The sequence below is a fragment of the Martes martes genome (assembly GCF_963455335.1).
Source record: "Martes martes genome assembly, chromosome: 1".
Lineage (NCBI taxonomy): Eukaryota > Metazoa > Chordata > Mammalia > Carnivora > Mustelidae > Martes > Martes martes.
The window spans coordinates 114,500,273-114,520,192 of NC_137888.1; the positions used below are offsets into that span (position 1 = coordinate 114,500,273).

The following is a 19,920-nucleotide window of genomic DNA, read 5'->3' on the forward strand; positions in this document are numbered from 1 at the left end:
GGCTCTCCCGCTCGGCCCGGCCCGGGCCCCTTCCTCCCGCGCGGCCGCCCCGCGCCCCCTTCCTCGGCACGGTGCCCCCCGCGGCGGCGGCGGCCCCGGCTGAGCGCACGGCCGCGGCCCGGAGATGGGCGCTGGCTGCGGCGGCGGCGCGAGGGAAAAGTTTCCGGGACCGCGCGGCTCCCCACCCGGCGCGCTATTGTCGGGGGTCGGCGGGCGGGAGGCCGCCCCCCAGCGGCGGGAGCCGGCAGCGGCCTCTGCACAAAGGCTGCGGCCCCCGGCGCCCGACAGCCGCGCCCGGATGGACCCCTTGCGGTCACCCCCCGCCCGCCGCCCCGGCGGCCAGAGCCGAGGGGGTCACGGTAAGGCACTCTGTCCGCTCACTAATGCACTCCATTTTCTGAGCCGAACAATACACCTTACTTCGCGCCTGGCGCAGCGCTTGGGTGCTGCGGCTCCCGGCGGGAGCGGGAGATCTGATCCTAGGGTGTAATGGACAGGGGGCTGTGGGGAGCCAGGCAGAGGGACACAACCCACTCCTACCCTGCAGTCCCCAAGCCAGACTTCCAGAAAGTCACCCTAGAAGGTGCCCCAGCGAGCCGAGGAGGGCGGTGGTCTTGGCCATCCTGCCGTCCCCTCCAGCCACATTGCCACACAATGCTGCTACACAGAGCTGTACTTGAAAACAAAGCTATGATCATCTTAAAAATTTCCTCGTTGATTTTAGTAAATTTGCTTAAACAAGGAGGTGACCCTATCATTTAGGTTTTTTCGTTTTGTTTTTGTTTTTTTTTAAATAGCAGCCTTATGGAGATCTCACTCATATACCACAAAATTCACCCTGTTAAAGTTTACAATTCAGTGGTTGTTAGGGTGTCCACAGGGTTGTGCAACCACCACCACTATCTCATTTTACAACATTTTCATCAGTTGTCAAGAAGCCAGTACTCTTAGAAATTACCTTCCCCTCCACAATGGCAGCCTTAGGCAACCACAAATCTACTTGCTGTCTCTATGATTTTTCTGTTCTGGAAAATCTATTATTTATTTAGTTAGTGAAAGGTTTTATTTATTTGTGTGTGTGAGAGAGAGAACTCGCAAGCAGGGGGAGCAGCAGGCAGAGGGAGAAACAGGCTCCCTGCTGAGCAAGGATCCCCATGTGGGGCTCCATCCCAGGACCCTGGGATCATAACCTGAGCCAAAGGCAGACGCTTAACAGACTGAGCCACCCAGGTGTTTCTGTTCTGGAAATTCTATCTCTTCTTTCACTCCACATAAGGTTTTTAAGGTTCATCCATGCTACAACCTGTGTCAGAACTTCCTTCCTTTTAATGGCTGAATAATATTCCATTGTGTCGATACATAACATTTTATTTATCCGTTCATCAGTTGACGGACACTTGGGTTGTTTGCTCGTTTGGGTTATTATGAATAATGCCGCTGTGAACATTCGTGTAAAAGGTTTTGTGTGCACAGAGGTTTTCAGTTCTCTTGGGCCTGTCCCTAGGAGTGGAACTGCTGGGGCTCCTGGTAACTATGTTTGAGGTTTTGAGGAACTGCCAGATGGTTTTGCAAAGTGGCTACATTATTTTACAGATTAATTTATGTTTAAAGTTATGACCACTCACAGGAGAAATGAAACACTATTTGTCAGATATGTCAGGCTAGGAGCTGAGGACACAGGTTCTTTGTTGTTGTTTTTAAAGATTTTATTTATTTGAGAGAGAGAGAGTGCAAGAGAGAACATGAGCAGGATAGGGGGAGGGGCAGAGGGAGAGGCGGACTCCCCACTGAGCAGGGTGCGGGACACCGGGCTCCATTCCAGGACCTATGTGGAAGGCAGACACTTATCTACCTGCCCACCCAGGTGCCTCTGAGGACACGTTTTTGAGAAAAACAATCAAGTCCCTATGTTCATGGTGCTTACAGTCCAGTAGGAGAGAGAGAGACATTAAAGAAGTAATAGAATAAGTAGAAGTCAAATGAAAATATGTTATACAATAGAAGGGGCCAAAATCAAAATATGGAAATGATTAAGACAACTAAGGCAAGATTAAAAGTTTAAGTTAAGGGGCGCCTGAGTGGCTCAGTGGGTTAAAGCCTCTGCCTTCAGTTCAGGTCATGATCTCAAGGTCCTGGGATCGAGCCCTGCATCCAGCTCTCTGCTCGGTGGGGAGCCTGCTTCCCGGTCTCTCTCTCTCTGCCTACTTGTGATCTCTGTCTGTCAAATAAATAAATAAATAATCTTAAAAAAAAAAAAAGAGGTTAAGTTAAAAGGAAAAATCTTCCTTGCTTTTTCTCAAATACATAAAATCTTTAAAAAATAAAGGAAAAAGAAAAAATATAGTAGCAGAGTTTCTAGTAGGCTATAAAAAACACCCACAGTCTGCAGGCCCGGCCTGCTGGTTCTTTGTGGGTTCTTCTGGCGTACGTGTGGATACTGACCTGCGATTGCCTGGATCCCAGGTTCTTCTGGTCACGTGGCCTACCTACTGTTCCCGAAAGAGAATCTGTTCCACACACTATCTCACTGAAATGAGGACATACCCTGCCTGTGTCCTGCCACCCTCTCACAGGGCTCCTGTAGGGTAGGGGCTGCCTGGGGCTCTGCCTTGTTGAGGCTTGAAGACACCAGAATTTAATTGGTTTGCTTCTCATGAAGACTTCCCTGTCCCTCAGGCTCAGTATAAACCCTTGGAGGCTGGGCCCAGTTGGAGAAATTGTTTCATTCCTCCCCACCCCACCCTGGACTGAGTTTGGACCCCTCAGCAGTTTTTCGTTAGGGCGGTTAGTTCTCAGCATTTTCAGTGAACTCTTTGAGAATTTGGAGAAAACCTCATCCGCAAAAAATAAGAACATGTGTGCACACCCACGCGGTTGTTCATACAATCTTAAGGAATTTGTGGAAGTCCTGAAATGCAACTATGGATTTTGTGCAGGATGAGACCCCAGACTAAAAACCCTTCGTTTGAGGGGTTAAGCTCTGAGTCCCCTCCCCAGGCCCTGGGGGTGGTGAGGTGTGTGGGGATCCCTCAGCCGGCCTGTCAGAAAGCACCCCTGCTGAGTCCAGCTCTCTGGGCACTAAGTGCTTGGAATCTGCACTGATCCATTTCCTGTCGCTCTAACAGATGAGCACAAACAGTGGCTTAAAATAACAGAAATATATTCCCTCCCCGTTCTGAAAGCAGGTTCTGGGGACCACAATCAAGGGGACTCTAGGAGGGGAATCCATTCATTGTCTCGCTCTATCCAGCGGCTGGTGGCTGCCAGCGCTCCTTGCTTGAGGCCTCAGCACTTAACTCCGTCTCTCCCTCTGGGCTCACATCGCCCTTTTTCTTCTGTGTCAGATCTCCTCCCTCTGTCTCTTTCCCAGAAAGACTGCATTTGTGACCTGCTCAGATCATCCACACTATTCCCCATCTCAAGATCCTTAACTGAATCACGTCTGTGGACTCTTTTCCCATACAAGGTGACATTTACAGGTTCTAGGGGTTAGGACCTGTTATTTTGGGGGGGCCACTATTCAGCCTATGATGCTGCCTTCCCACAGGCTTCCTGTGAGATTCTTATGAGAAACTCTGGCTTGTGGAGATGGCCCTCAGTGGGGGCGGACAGACCGTGGGGAGCTCTTGCCAGTCCCTGGACACGCTGGCTCACAGGAAAACGCAACGGGAAGAGTGTGGGCTTGGAGCCTCCCGAGGCAGTCTTCCCTGCCCAGGCTGCTCTGCGTCCTGATCCTGTAGGGACACGAGCCCCTGGGCCTGTACTCCTCCAATAGTTACTGAATGAATGAATGGATTTTTCAAAAAAGATTTATCTATTTTAGACAGGGGGTGGGGGTGGGCAGAGAGAGAGGGAGTGTCTCAAGCAGACTCCCCGGTGAGCCCAGTTCAGGGCTCAAGCCCAGGACCCCAAGATCATGGCCCGAAACCAAGATCATGGAGCTGAAACCAAGAGTCGGATGCTTAACCGACTGCACCGCCCAGTCAGTTTTTATTTATTTATTTATTAAAGATTGCATTTATTTATTTGACAGAGCAAGAGAAGGGGCGAGAGAGCACAAGTACGGGGAGAGGCAGAAGGAGTGGGAGAGGGAGCAGCAGACTCCCTGCTGAGCAGGGAGCCCAACCTGGGGCTCGATCCCAGGACTGCGAGATCATGATCTGAGCCAAAGGCAGACCCTTAACCGACTGAGCCTCCCAGGTGTCCCCGACTGAATGGGTTTTTAAACAGCCCATACAAATGGGGTAGGTACTGTAGTAAGAGCGTGTTTAAGATCCTTTTGTGCCCCTACCATTGTGAGTGCGGGTGTGTTGGGAGGGCTTTTAAGAACCCCACGAGTGGGGCTTTGGGGAGTAAGCTTGCTTTTGGCACTAAGTGTGGCACGAGGAAAAGCCGAAGCCACACGGGAGGCGGGAGGAGTGAATTGCAGATCGCAGAGGCCCTGCAGCAAGGGAGGGGACAGGCCGGATGGCGGGCGAGCCACCCAGTCGTCAGGGAAGTGGGACTTCATCCGTTGCAACACTTGGGGTTATATAGGCTAACCCACGCCCTCCCCGCTGTGCAGACCCCTCCCAAATTCAGCCAGGACCTTCCAAAAGGTTTTTCACTCGGTGGGCCCTCAGGAAGTGGATCAGTTTCTTTCCTGGGCTCCTCGGAGGCCCTGCAGCGGCCCCGCCCAGAAGCTAAAGCTCCTGTTTCTTTGGCCGTTGTCCAGAGCTTGCCAAAAAGAAACACTAACACAAGCACCAGAACGCAGGTCCTCCCTCTGCTGCTTAGAGGCATTTCCTGTAGGCAGGAGCCGTGAGCCCACGGGCTTTGTCCTGGACAGGGAGGGGCTGCGGCAGCCTGGACTTTGTCCATCAGCCCTTCAGGGGCTGGGGCCGAGGTGCCTGGAGGTCCCAGCCACCAGGCGGGGTGGGGGAGGGGACACACACAGGCCTGCTGCTCAGCCACTTTCCCTTCTGAGGACATGCTGCCCCCCTGCCAACGTTCTTATAGGGCGTACTATTTAGAGGAAGGGCTTGTGGCTGCTACTCAAGGAGCAACACTAAAAAAGGCTCTCTGCCAGTGTGATTTACCTGCTAGGAAGACACAGAAATCACTGCTCAGAGGATGAGTTTTGAAATAATGGCATTTCCAAATCTCAGTCAGGCCCACTGTGGACATGCTGGAGTGTCATGAGGGAAGCAGGTGGTAGGACTCTTGGGGCCCAGGGTTCTACTTAAAACTCTATCAACTCACTGCTGGGTCTTGTGAAAATTGTACTTTTTCTTCCCCCTCAAGTTCTTTATTAGTAAAATCCTGTTGCTTAAAGTCACTTACTTCACGAAGCTCAGAAGCTAGGCAGGGGCTAATGGAACTCATGGATGTTGAAACATTACATCAAGGAAAGCCTTACCTTTTTTTTTTTTTTTAAGTAATCTCTACCCCCGGTGCAGGGCTCAAACTCATGAGACTCAAGTCTCATGCTCTACCAACTGAGCCAGCCAGGTTACTCACCTTTTTACAGAGCCAACTAAACAGAATTCGTACTTGAGTATTTGCAGCTCTTGCTAATTTAACTCTTGCTAACTCTTGCAAATCTTGCTACTTTAGAAGTAGCCAAGATGTACAAATTATAAATGTGAAATCCACCCTTTTCCTCCCCCACTCTCCTGAAAAAATTCTCACTATTCTGACCTTTGATTGTTGGGCTGGGCAAGAGTTAAGAGTCATTACTGTTAGCAGTTAACTTCTGAAGTTGTTACATTTTAAGTGCGTAATAGTCAACACTGGCTGTGGTTACCTATAGGATAGCCCCGGATTATAGAACATTTATTTGCATTGTGGCCAGAAAGTTCTATTTGACAACCCCTGTATTACAACATCTACGGCAGCACTACTTTTAAAAATCAGAACCCTCTGGAGAATAACGATGTGTCTGTGTAGGTTCCCTGTTAACAGATGTACCACTGGAGTGTGGGGTGTTGAGGGTGGGGGAGGTTGTGCCTACGTGACGACTGTCAAATATGGGAACTCTGTACTTACTGCCTAATATTGCTGTGACCCAAACACTGTCCTAGAAAATAAATTAAAAATTTAAATAACACAAGCCCACAAAACCATCTTCATGTCCATCAATAATAGAACCATAAACTACAGCAATGACAGATTACTTTTATATAAGACTGTGGCCACATCTCACAATGTTGGATTGAAGAAGCCAGATAGAGGAAGACACTCTAGATTGTGTGTGTGTGTCATACAAAATCATACAAATTGTACAAAAGGTCAGAATAGCAGTTACCCTGGGGAAGGTCAGTTTGTGGCTGAAAGGAGGCACGAAATCCTGACCCTTCTGTGTCTTCATCAAGGTGCTGGTTGCATCAATGTGTTGTGAAAAGTCAGCTACCTATACTCTCACAATTGTGCACTTTCTGTATACATATTACACTTCAATACAATATTTACAAGATGTATTCAGTCTATTGTGTCCTGGGCACTTTTCACTTACATGATGCCTTTCACTTCTAGATTGTTCAAAATTGTTTTCCCTTCATATCAGTCTTTTTTTAAGATTTTATTTATTTATTTGACAGAGAGATCAAAAGTAGGCAGAGGGGCAGGCAGAGAGAGAATGGAGGAAGCAGGCTCCCCGCTGAGCAGAGAGCCCGATGCGGGGTTCGATGGGGCTGGATCCCAGGACCCTGAGACCATGACCTGAGCCGAAGGCAGAGGCTTAACTCAGTGAGCCACCCAGGAGCCCCATATCAGTCTTTTGAAAGCAAAATCTTTCCTTTCTGTAGGGCCCTCAATTGGTCAATAGTATGAGGAACGCACAGACAACAAATGGTTAAGGCTGGGCAGTTTGAATGATTTTCCTCACTTCTCCCCACAAAGTTAGAGGTGTGGCATTAAGCAGATTTCTGGCTTGCTGCCACATTTTCCAGTTTACCTTTAAAGAAAGCATACATTGCTACTGGCATCTTGACCAAAACATTAACTTCCTTCTAGTTTCCTGAAAAGTAAGCAGATGACAGATGTATAGCAGGTTCTACTTTAAAAGGGTGGTGTATTTCTTGTAATAAAATGCTGGGAAGGGACGCCTGGGTGGCTCAGTTGGTTAAGCTGCTGCCTTCGGCTCAGGTCATGATCCCGGGGTCCTGGGATCGAGTCCCGCATCGGGTTCCTTGCTCGGCAGGGAGCCTGCTTCTCTCGCTGCCTCTGCCTGCCTCTCTGCCTGCTTGTGTGTACTCTCTCTCTCTCTGGCAAATAAATAAAATCTTAAAAAAAAAAAAATGCTGGGAAAAAATTCAAAAAAAATTTGAAAAAATTCAAAACAGTAGAGATAATGTTAATGACTGGAATTTGTAAGTGTAAAGTACTAACTGCTACAACAAGGATGAGGATACCTAAAAAAACTGAAAAGATGCTTAACGAGACACATTGTGGGCAGAAGCCAAGATGAAAACAGAAAGCCCCCTTTCAGGGTGTCCTAGTTTTGGTTCTTAAGACTCTAAGCAGAGGACCTAGGTTTAGTTAATTTTCTTGAGTGGAGCCCAATGTGGGGCTTGAACTCACAACCTACGCTGAGATCACCGTTGGATGCTTAACTGTCACCCAGCCATCCCTTTAGGTTTAGTTTATTTGGGAGGCAATCCTGCATTTCTGCATGAAGCAGAAATGAGGGAGTGGAGAAAGTGAGGGACAGGAGAAAGGCTACGGGTGAATTAGTGAGAGGATGTTGGCTGTGGGCAGGCGGGGCTCAGTTCCCCTGAGGACACGGTGAGGCATGTGTACAGTGTGTGCACCAAGTGACAGATGCCAGGGCACTTACTAACCAGCCCCGTTCTTTACCAGTTGGTGGTGGTTCTGGGGGTGTTACAGCCCCAGCCCTTCTAGACTGCCCTGTGGGGCAGGAGGAAGGAAAGCAGGGAATACAGGGCTTGTGGTGGAAAGACCTGCACAGGAACTGCCCACGGGGGCTGCAGGTGAACCCACCGTGGACTAAGGGATGTGGAGTGGTGTGGGGCATCCACACAAACATCTCTTACTAGGAAGACTTGCTAGAAAATTGAGTCAGATGCTCTTCACAATTGTTCCACACTCACGAAGTTAAATACCAAAGGGTATACATCCAGAAATAAGCCCTCACGTTTATGTTCAATTCTTGAAAAGGGTGCCAAAACAATTCAATGGGTAAACACTAGTCTTTTCAACAAATGGTGTTGGGACTACTGGATACCACATGTCAAAGAATGAAGTTGGTCTGTCTACTTCATACCATATACAATAACACAAAATGGACCACAGATGTAAATCTAAGAGCTAAAACTATAAACTCTATGTAAAAACTATGTAAGAACATAGGGGGTAAATCTTAGTAAACCTTGGATTTGTCAATAGTTTTTTAAACTTAACACCAGAAACACAGCAACCAAAGAAAAAAATGGATACATTTGGAATTCAGCAAAATTAAAACTGTGCTTCAAAAGACACTATAAGAAAATGAAAAGACAACCTATTGAATGGCAGAAAACATTTGCAAATGACAGATCTGATAAGGGACTTGTACCTACAACGTACAAAGAACTTTTGTAACTCAATAACAAGATAACTCAATTAAAGAATGGGCAAAGAATCTATCTTAATTGACATTTTTCCGAAGATTATATGTAAGTGGCCAGAATGCACATGAGAGGATGCTCAACATCACTAGTCATTAAGAGAATGCACATCAAAACCAGGAGATAACCACTTTGTACCCACTAGGATGGCTAAGACAAAAAGACAGAAACAAGTGTTGACAAGGATATGTAGAAATTAGGGGCGCCTGGGTGGCTCAGTCAGTTAAGCATCTGCCTTTGGCTCAGGTCATGATCCCAAGGGTCCTGGGATAGAGCTCCGCATCAGGCTCCCTGCTAGACGGGAAGCCTGCTTCTTCCTCCCCCTCTGCTGCTCCCCCTGCTTGTGCTAATAAAATCTTTTTTTTTTTTTTTCCAAGATTTTATTTATTTGACAGAGCTCACAAGTAGGCAGAGACAGAGAGGGGGAAGCAGGCTCCCTGCTGAGCAGAGCACCTGATGCAGGGTTTGATCCCAGGGTCCTGGGATCATGACCTGAGCCGATGGCAGAGGCTTTAACCCACTGAGCCATCCAGGCGCCCCTCTAATAAAATCTTAAAAAAAAAAAAAAAAAAAAGGATATGGAGAAATTAGAACCTGTTGGTGGGGAATGTAAAATGGTGCAGCCATTCTGAAAAAGTCTAGTAGTTGCTCAAAAGGTTAAATGTAGGGTACGTCCACTCCTAGATATATACCTGATTTAAAAACCTGTGTCCACACAAAAACTTGCACACAAATGTTCAGAGCAGCATTACTCATATAACACAAAGTGGAAACCCATATATCTTTATTAATGATTTTATTTGAGAGAGAGAGAGAGAGCACAAGTAGAGGGAGCAGCAGAGGAAGAGGGAGAAGCAGATCCCTTGCTGCGTGCAGAGCCTGATGTGGGGCTGGATCGCAGGACTCCAGAACCCCAGGATCATGAGCTGAGCTGAAACAGATCCTTAACTGATTGAAGCCACCCAGATGCCCCCGGAAACCCAAATGTCTTTTAACTGGATAAATGGATAAACAAGATGTGGTATATACATCCAATGGAATGTATTATTTGGCAATTAAAAGCAATGAAGTACTGAGAGGTGTTAGAATACATGTAAACCTTGAAGACATGGGCTAAGTGAAAGCCAGTCACAGGTCACTTAGCTTATGATTCCATTTACAGGAATGTATAGAAGAGGCAAATCCATATAAAGTAGATTAGTGGTTGCTTGGGGCTGAGGGGATGAGAAGATTGGGACCCAATAGCTAAAGGGTCCTGGGTTTCTTTTTGTGGCAATAATGTAGAATTGATTATGGTGGTTAAGTTACACAACTCTGAATATACTAAAAACCATTACACTGTATACTTTAAATTGGTGATTTTGTACAGTACATGAATCTCAGTAAAACTGCTACAAAAATAAGAGCATGGAAGCATATGTACCTACTTTTTCTGTAAAGTCTCATGTTTTAGCTATTACATTATCATTAAAGCAAAACTTATTCTAAATCAGTACATGCTTTGTTCATTCAGTATGGAAGTTTTCTCCCACACAACTGTGCCTGTTCTTCAGTAAATGGAACAAAGTATACATACATATATATATATGTATATATATATATATAATTTTTTTAAAAAAGACTTTATTTATTTATTTGACAGAGACACAGCAAGAGAGGAAACACAGGCAGGGAGAGTGGGAGAGGGAGAAGCAGGCTCCCCGCTGAACAGGGAGCCCCATGCGGGTTTTGAGCAGATCACGACCTGAACCGAAAGCAGATGCAGAATGACTGAGCCACCCAGGCGCCCCAGCACAAAGTATATTTTAACATGCCAATGCTGTTCCTGTCATGAGCTTTTTTTCTTTTTACTGAGACTGTCTCATTTTTTCTCAGATTAAAAGAATGACTAGAAGTAGATTACTGCAGATGGACCAACACCATTTTAGAACCTTCTGAGCTTTGCCCCTCTCAGTCTGCCTCAGCCTTGGTCTGGAGTAACTTTTCACTCAGCATTTAAAGAAAAGAAAACAGTAATCCCCTGTTTATAAACCCTTCCTTGGCTTTTCTAGTACTTTTGAGAAAAAATCCAGAATCCCCCCATAAGCTCGAAGGCCCCGTGTGGTGGCTCTTGCTAATGTCCTTCCTGTTTCAGGCCCTTCTGCTGTGGCCATTTTCTAGTGCCCTTTCTCGCCACAAAGGAGGGTTTGTTAAATGAACAGGTATACTTTTTTATTCTCTAGGTGGAAGACATTTTCAAATAGATCTAAAAATCCTTATGGCCACACAAGGCAAGGCTTAACTGCGAATTCATAGATGAACTTTGAGTGTCTGTTTTTTATGGAAATGTGCATTTTCCTGGAGAAAGCATCCATAACTTCTATTAGAGTTTCAAAAATACCTATCACACAAAACAAGGTAGGTTTCTGATTTAAGGGAATAATGAGGCTCACAGAAAAATGGAGACAAAAATAAAGTGAGAGGCTGAAATAGCCACTGTGTATTTATCGCATACAATGGCACTATAAAACGTTAAACTGCCTTTGTCATTCTTTTTTAAAAAATATTTTATTTATCTGACACAGAGAGAGAGACATACATACACAGGGAACACAAAAGGTAAAGCAGGGAGCCTGACATGGGACTCGATCCCAGGAACCTGGGATCATGACCTGAGCCAAAGGCAGACGTTTGACTGACTGAGCCACCCAGGTGCCCCTGCCTTTGTCATTCTTGATGGTTATAAGTACCAAGGTGATCAGGGATCCCTATGACTAAAACAAAAACAAGCTGCTTATTCCCCCATTTTCTCACCCCTGCAGTTAGCCACAGAAAACTGCTTACTTCCTTCTGTAGTAGCGGCTCATGTTGATGATTTTTCCATGGAAGGTCATGCTCTCCAGAAGCTTCTGGAAACTACACACGCCAGTCCCCTATTCCAAGATCTCCTATGCCTTCTGTCATCCCAGGGGTGTGCTGGGTATGTGTGAGGTTGAAAATCATTAACCTAAATAATGTTCCCCAAAGAAGCCATCTAAAATCCCAGTCATGTCTTGCAAATTCAAACTGTTTAAAGAACATGAAATGTCCAAATGGCAGTGTATCTACATAAACCAATAAAACATCTGTCAGTGGCAATTTAATTTTAGTATTTTTCAAAAAAAAAACCCAACTTACAAATTAGTATGCATCAGTGTATCTGTTCTCGCACACATACACTCATTCGTTCCCTCATCGTAAGTTCAGCCTTCTACAGCACAAGGGTTCTGGGGCTCCAAGATGACTGTGTGAGAATCCGTGCCCCAAGGAGCCTCTCTGTCTGGATACAGACTGTTTGGTGCGGCCACAGCATTGCAGGCCAGAACAGCTCCTCTTCTATTCTGGATGCACAAGGCAGATGCCATTTCTGTCAGAGCCCAAGTTCACGTATCCAGGTGCTTGTAGAGTCGGCGACTTTTCTCTTTTTTATTTCTGTTGCCATGTTTTTTCCAGGCCTTCCCAACCCTGCTCTCAGAGCTCATAGTAGCTGCGGTCACCAGGCCACTCCCTGGCTTGTAGCCCATCACAGTCTGGACTCCTTTGGTCAAAGCTCTCACATTTTCCTAGGAAGTAAGACAGCATTATTTGAGATCTGAGCACAGAATTATTTATGGAGAACTCCAAGACAGCAGACTTCCACTTCCTTCACTGCTCCTTTCTCTCCCCACTTTTTTTTTTTAATTAAGATTTTATTTATTTTTCAGAAAGAGAGAGTGAGCGCACAAGCAGGAAGAGTGGCAGGCAGAGGGAGAAGCAGGCTCCCCTCCTGAGATCATGACCTGAGCTGAAGGCAGACTCTTAACCGACTGAGCCACCCAGGCGCCCCTCTCTCCCCATTTTTTTTTTTTTAAGATTTTATTTATTTACCCAACAGACAGAGATCACAAGGAGGCAGAGAGGCAGGCAGAGAGAGGGAACCTCTCTCCCCATTCTTAAATAAGTTTCTCAGCATTCTGTCTTCAGTACATTCTTTGTCCTCAACTTTGCTTAGTCCCAGAGCTTCAAATACCATCTCTCACTAGCCACAACAGAGCACTCCCCCATTGCCTTCCTTGTGTATTGCATACACCCAGCCACTGAGTTCTCTGGATCGCAGGCTCTAGGATTTGGTGCATCTATCCCCTCCTCTCCACCACCCAGCTCCAGGCTTCCACTAGACTTCTCCAATCACATATTCCTCTTCCTGTCCTCACAAGCCCCTGGTGACTCCCTGCAGCCTGGGGAATCGAGTTCCTATTCCCTCACATGGTGCACAGGGCTACTGACCGCATGGACTGTTTACACAGAGAACCCACACCCCCATCTCTTCATGCCTTTGTTCAGACTACTCCCCCTGCTCGGGGTGTGCCCTCACTACTCCCTGCACCTGGCACATTTCTAGCTGTCCGTCAAGAGTCCAGCTGAGGTCTCACCACCCCTCCGTAGCTTCACTCGCCTACTCTCCTCCCAGCCCCAGGAGGAAATGCTCCCTAGTCTGGGTTCACAAAGTACTTGACTTACACCTCTGCCCTAGACCTGGTATGTCATGTTATTTGTTAACCTGCCCATCTCCCCTTAGCTAGAATGTGATCTCCTTGAAAACAGTGTCTTACTCATTTTGGTATCCTAGGTCCTAGTGCAGTAGGCACACATAGAAAGTGCTCAAAAAAGTTTTTGTAAACTTGTGACTTTACTTAAGTGGAATACAAACAAAAAGAACTAAACAAATTTTAAGTTTACCAAGTTAAAAAAAAATAAATCCCACATGATTCTGGAGATGCAAAGCAGTATTTCATGATCTTCTTATAATAGTAAAATGTTACTCTAGAGGCTAAAGCTTTGGTACCTGTGAGTTTTTAGCTTTCTTGCACATGACCTTTAGAAACATTGTGTAAACACTTAAAACTTCCATTTACACATCTTGCATGACAATAGTAGGCCCAAGAAGAACCTGTAATCTTTCCGCATATCATTAAATTTCCTTCTAAATACTGGTAAGACTGAAAATAATTCAAACCAGGAGCTACAACAATCTAAATTCTATCTCAGCTTTGCCATTTAAGACAAGTGTCCTTGAATAAGTCACTTAAATTCCGTGGGCTTCAATGTCCTCAATGGTAGATAATAATGGGGATAATACTATCTGCTTGGCCCACCTTAACAAACGGTGTGAGGGACACAAATAAAGCATCATATAAATACAGTAAGACTCATTCTCTGGATACAGATGACCCCTGCTCCACCCCAACTTTTCTGGCTGTAGCAGTCACAAAAGCATTTAATAAATATATTAAATACAGTTACAGGATTTAACTGTTCTGCGTACATATTTGTTCTTTAAAATTAATACGTATTGGCTCAGAAAACCCACTTAATGGTAAACAATATTTGCATATTATGATAAGGGCTTATATCAGAACAGATAAAGAACTCTTATAACTCAACAGTAGAAGTGTTCTCCAAAGAAGACACACATGTGCTCATGAGCACATGAGAAGATTATCAACATCATTTATCCTTAGGGAAATACAAATCAAAATCATGACATATCATTTCACATATACTAGAATGGCTAAAATGAAAAAGACAGAAAAGAAATACTGGTAAGGGGGCACCTGGGTGGCTCAGATGGTTAAACATCTGCCTTTGGTTCAGGTCATGATCTCCAGGTCCTGGGATCAACGTCGGGCTGCCAGCTCAACAGGGAATTTGGTTCTCCCTTTCCCTCTGCCTCTCCCCCTGCTTGTGCTCTCTCTGTCTCTGTATCTCTCTCAAATGAATTAAAAAGAAAAAAAAATCTAAAAAAAATTAAATAAAAAAATTTAAAAAATATATGTACAAAAGAAATACTGGTAAGGATACAAAAATTAGAGCTCTCATACACTGCTGGTGGGAATGTATAATGGCACAGCCACTTCGGAAAGTTTGGTGGTAAATCAAATGTTAAACATGGAGTTACCATTGGACCCAGCAATCCCACTCCTAATTATATACCCCAAAGAACTGAAAAATCTTATGTTCAAACAAAAGCTTGTACATGAATGTTCACAGCAGCACAGAATGAACAACCAAATTCCATCTACTGATGAATAAACAAAATGTGGTCTATCGATTCAATGGAATATTATTGGGCAATAAAAAAGAAGTACTAATACATGGATGAACCTTGATGTCATGATGCCAAGTTAAAGAAGCAAGTCATAAAAGACCACAGAGTGGGTGATTCTATTTATATGGATAGGCCAATCTATCTAGGAGAAAGTAGATGAGGGATTGGCAGGGGCTGGGGGGAGGGGGGAATGGTGAGTCACTGCTAATGGGTATAATATTTCTTTCTAGAGTGAAAAAATGTTCTAAAATTATGGTGATAGTTACACAACTCTGAATATAAAACAAACTACTGAACTGTATTTTAAAAGAGTGAATTTTATGCTATGTGAATGAGTATTTCAACAAAACTGCTATATAAAATGTGTTGGATCAGAAGGTAAAGAAAAACTAAAACTTACTTGATGGAAAAAAATTTTATCAACTATATTTTCAATCTGTATTACTTTTTTACTTCTGCCTGAATGTATTTTCAGTCCGCCACCATTTGTTCTGTTCTCTAGGAGTCGCTGGTGTTGCTGCTGAAAGGTCACAGGGTCTCTTCCAGGAGGAGGATGACAGTATAGAAGTTTACCCTATGAAGACAATAAGAAGCATAACAGCACATCACAGGTGCCATGTGTGTTATCCCAGAAGAAAAAGTCCTCCGAGAAGCTATCTCCGCCAGGCACCCTCTGGCAAGCTTCCTGCTTTCTGATGCAGAGAGCTGAGCAGAGTTCTGTCACCTATAACCAGAGCCCTAACGAACACACGACTGTGCTCCTTTTTACGTTGTTTGCATTTTCTACAGAAGTGTTCTTCAGTACACTGACATGAGTAGACTTAGGATAAATATTTTTCAAAACAAAAACCGGGATACAACTGGACAGTGGGATGATACTAATGGGGACGTTGGGCTGGCTGCGATTGCTCGCTGGGCACAGATTTTCCACTTTCCACTGTGAGCACTCTATAAACTCTGGTTGGTTTTAACTCATCTTCTCATCTTCCACGGTTTTATAAATGGTGAATCAATACATAATTTATCCATATGAATATTCTACTAACTTCTTTCTTCCAGAACTGAAGGTGAAAGGGTATGCTGCCCAATCTGACTCCTGTGCTTGCCAGAGCTCTGCTGACATGGCACTGAGAAGGCCAAACAAAGCCAAATCCTCATAACCAGTTATTACTGGAGATCCAGAATGCTTGTTTGTGAAAAGAATTCAGCTTAACCCATAAATACTATTGGGGGTTAATTATGTGTGAGGCCCTGAGCTTAGTGGTGTGTGTGTCTCCACATACCTATATTTTTCTCATTTATTTCCCATAATAATCTCATGAAATAGGTACTATTAATTATTTTACTTACAAGGAAAACTCCAAACTTGGCACATGTTCATTTGTAACATGAGAATAATAACCTCATAGACTCGCTGTGTATTTTTAACGAGGTGACACAAAGAAAATATTTCGCACTGCCCTCAGCAGGGCTCGCTGGGAGTGCTGCTGTTATGAGGGTAAGAGCAGGGAGAAAGGCACATGACCAGTGACACTGCAGGGAGGGCGGGGACACAGCTGTCAAAGGAACCAGCAGGAGCTGCAGGAGATGGAAAAACCAGAGGCACCATTTTCTCACTTTCACCGATGACACGTGCAGCACCCTCTGCCTCGAATTACGCTGCTCGTGACGTGCCAGGTCCAGATGACGCTAGCTGCCCCAGTCAAGAACGCCTGGCCAAGGCTGTGGATCCCCTTGCCCAGAAGAGCCTCGCAAACCTTGCCCACATGGCCTCTCTGACAACACAACCTCAGTGAGGAAATATCTCCTTTCTAACTCAACAGGTTGCCGGCATCTAAAAGCAAAGTGTGAGAACGAAGGCCTATCTACTCCAGAGCAACAAGCAGCCGGGCTCACTTACGCTGACGTAGTCCTTCAGGATATAGCGAGCAGACCGAGGCTGATCTGGCTGCCCATGCGCTGTCATGAATCCTCGCATGTCTGTGAGGCAAATAACGGTACAAAACCGAAGTCACAACAAAGACAACCGAGGTGATGGAAATTTAGTCTGTTACCCCAATAACTGTGCATCCTGACTTGCTAGCTTTATTTTTTAAAAAAGATTTTCATTCATTTGGCCGGGGGGGGGGGGAGAGGGGAAAGGGGAGCATAAGCAGTGGGGAGAGGCGGAGGGAGAAGCAGACTCCCCGCTGAGCTGGGAATCCAACATGGGGCTCAATCCTGGGACCTGGAGATCACGACCTGAGCCGAAGGCAGACACTTAACCTAGGCACCCTTGAGTCACTAGCTTTCAAAAAGCAACCATCACTGTAGAAGATAATCTGGTTAGCACTATAAAGACATCTGACAATCCAGGTGAACAGACGATATTGTTCTGATATCCTAGCACCAAGTGGTAACAGAGACATTCAATTTCTCTCTACTCCAGTTATTTCTTTCATCTCTTCATTTTATGAACATTTAATCACAGAAGCTACCTGTAGAATGCTATGTTGTCACTATTATTAGCAACACCAAAAGCAATACAGTAAGTCTCTTCTTATTTAGTGATCTACCTATGCTTTTTCCAGCTTCTCAAACATACTGCAAAGATCCCTCTAATACTGACTCAACTAGAGGGAGTAGCAGAGCATAGTGGCTAATATAGGCTTTGGCAGACAGGTGGGGTTCAAAACTCGGCTTCCTCACCTACTAGCTGTGTAGCAGGCTCTGCCACTTTGGAAGAAAATAGAACTCTAGCTCACATAATATAATACATTTAGGCAGATTAAAAATCTAAAAGTATTAAAAAAAAGATATTAGAGGGAAACAGTTTTGTCCTTCTAAGATAGGGAAGACTCTCCCCAAGTAAAACATCAAACCCCATCAAGCCAAAAAGGCAAAAAAAAAAGGCTATTAAAATTGTTAATGTCGGGGGCGCCTGGGTGGCTCAGTGGGTTAAAGCCTCTACCTTCGGCTCAGGTCATGATCCCAGGGTCCTGGGATTGAGCCCTGCATCGGGCTCTCTGCTCCGCAGGGAGCCTGTTTCCGCCCTGCCACCGCCTCTCTGCCTACTTGTGATTTCTGTCTGTCAAATAAATAAAATCTTAAAAAAAAATTGTTAATGTCTACAGGACCAAAGAAACCATGAAGAACTCCTACAAATCATTAAGAGAACAAAAGATGCTTAGAAAAAGGTGATTCCCAGAAGAAAGAGAAATGGCTAACAGACAGACAGATGTCCCATTTCACTAGTATTTAAAGAAATGCAAATTAAAATTAAGCAACATCTTTTAAAATGAAGTCTCAGAAACTATTCTTTATGGACCTGCAGATGATCTCAGAGACTGTACATATGTGGTCATCCATTATTATTCTGATTTCATCAGATTTAGATGAGAAATCTTAAAAAACTCAAACTCAATTACTTTTCTTTCTATCTGAAGTCAAACTAAATGGAAGGTCCAGTGGAGGTCCACCTTTCCCCATCTTTCAGGCTCTGGTCCCAGAGAGAGGTCAGGATTAGGAATCAGGTTCTCATCCAGGCTATACCACTGACCAGACACCACTGTGGGCAAATCCTTTCATGCCCTTGATTTCAGACTACTTGTCTTAAAAAAAGGAGGTGAAAGTGGTGTGAACTTTAAGGTCTTTTCTAGTTCTATGATTTTGTGACTATACCAGTCTCATCAAAACTGCTTAGTATTCATTCTCTTTAAAGTCTCCCAATTAGGGGCGCCTGGGTGGCTCAGTGGGTTAAAGCCTCTGCCTTCGGCTCAGGTCATGATCCCAGAGTCCTGGGACTGAGCCCCACATCGGGCTCTCTGCTCAGCAGGGAGCCTGCTTCCTCCTCTCTCTCTCTGCCTGCCTCTCTGCCTACTCGTGATCTCTGTCAAATAAATAAATAAATAAATAAAATCTTTAAAAAAATAAAAATAAAGTCTCCCAATTAGAGGTGCCTGGGTGGCTCAGTCGTTAAGAGTCTGCCTTCGGGGCACCTGGGTGGCTCAGTGGGTTAAAGCCTCTGCCTGCGGCTCAGGTCATGATCCCAGGGTCCTGGGATCGAGTCCTGCATCGGGCTCTCTGCTCAGCAGGGAGCCTGCTTCCCTCTCTCTCTCTGCCTGCCTCTTTCCCTACTTGTGATCTGTCTCTCTGTCCAATAAATAAATAAAATCTTTAACAACAACAACAAAAAAGTCTGCCTTCGGCTAGGGTAATGATTTCAGGGTCCTGGGATCGAGCCCCGCATCAGGCTCCCTGCTCAGCGGGAGGCCTGCTTCTCCCTCTCCCATTCCCCATGTTTGTGTTCCTTCTCTCTCTGTCAAATAAATAAATAAAACCTTAAAAAAATAAAAGTCTCCCAACCTAAGTTCAAGTTCTGGTTTAAGTGTGTTTCATATCAAATCACCTTTCTCTGTGAGAAAAATACACGTTTTTTCTCTTTGTATCAAATCACTCAACCTGAACTCCTTCCCCGCTGGTGGCAGGTCCTTTAAAGGCATGTATGCCACAGATGTATGGAAATATTTCTAACACTGCTATCTCTTTAGGTAGACAAAGGTTCCTCCAGACCACCTTTAAAGTTTCTATTTAAGGTAAATAAACCACAATCAGCTGAAGAATGATAGGCAGCTAGCTCCCATGTAGCCCTGGGTTAAGACACAGAGGTGGGAGAGTGGTTGACTCATTTTAAGTCAAACAAGGTTTTCAAGGGACCGATGGAAGGCAAGGGAGACTGTTTTGTGTCCCCTTCCTGACCATGCTCCACTCTGTCCCAATTTCTGAGGACTTTCCTTTTCCATGCTGCCCTCACAACTCTCCTATCCTGCTATCACAGCATATTCATTTTCTTCCCAACATTCCTTCACTTCTGTTTGGGAGAAGACTCCAGAAAAAGCCAACATGGCTTCAGTCAGAATGCAAGTCTACACCTGAGTACCAATAAACCAGTGAATGCCCTAAGGGCCTTTTCTTCAACGCATGTGACAGCTGCCGGCATGCTCCCGGAGCTTTTGACACTGTCTACATGTAGGCCTCCTACAGGGAAGGGCTGGAGACCAGGAGGACAGGGGAAATCATGTCTCCCCTGGAGTGGGACTGATTGCTACTGTCAAGGTCCACAAAGGGCAGACCTGAAGAAGAGGCCAGGGACTCAAATGATCTCCTTCTCTAACTCCAGGAGGCACTTAACACGATAAAGTAATCTACTACTCAGGCAGTGGTCAGCTC

The 19,920-nt window shown here is 45.1% G+C and overlaps 1 protein-coding gene across 1 annotated transcript in view; it reads right to left on the reverse strand.

The window, feature by feature from the left end:
- Window positions 1-11,143: 11,143 nt before the first annotated feature.
- The window catches only part of LSG1 (large 60S subunit nuclear export GTPase 1), a 33,504-nt gene continuing 24,727 nt past the window's right edge, over window positions 11,144-19,920 (reverse strand). The window contains exons 12-14 of the mRNA XM_080806829.1: window positions 16,613-16,692; window positions 15,113-15,286; window positions 11,144-12,187 (exon numbers count right to left, since the gene is read on the reverse strand). Coding sequence (XP_080662955.1) covers window positions 12,008-12,187; window positions 15,113-15,286; window positions 16,613-16,692 — 434 coding nt within the window. The 3' untranslated portion in view covers window positions 11,144-12,007. The remainder of the gene's footprint in view (window positions 12,188-15,112; window positions 15,287-16,612; window positions 16,693-19,920) is intronic.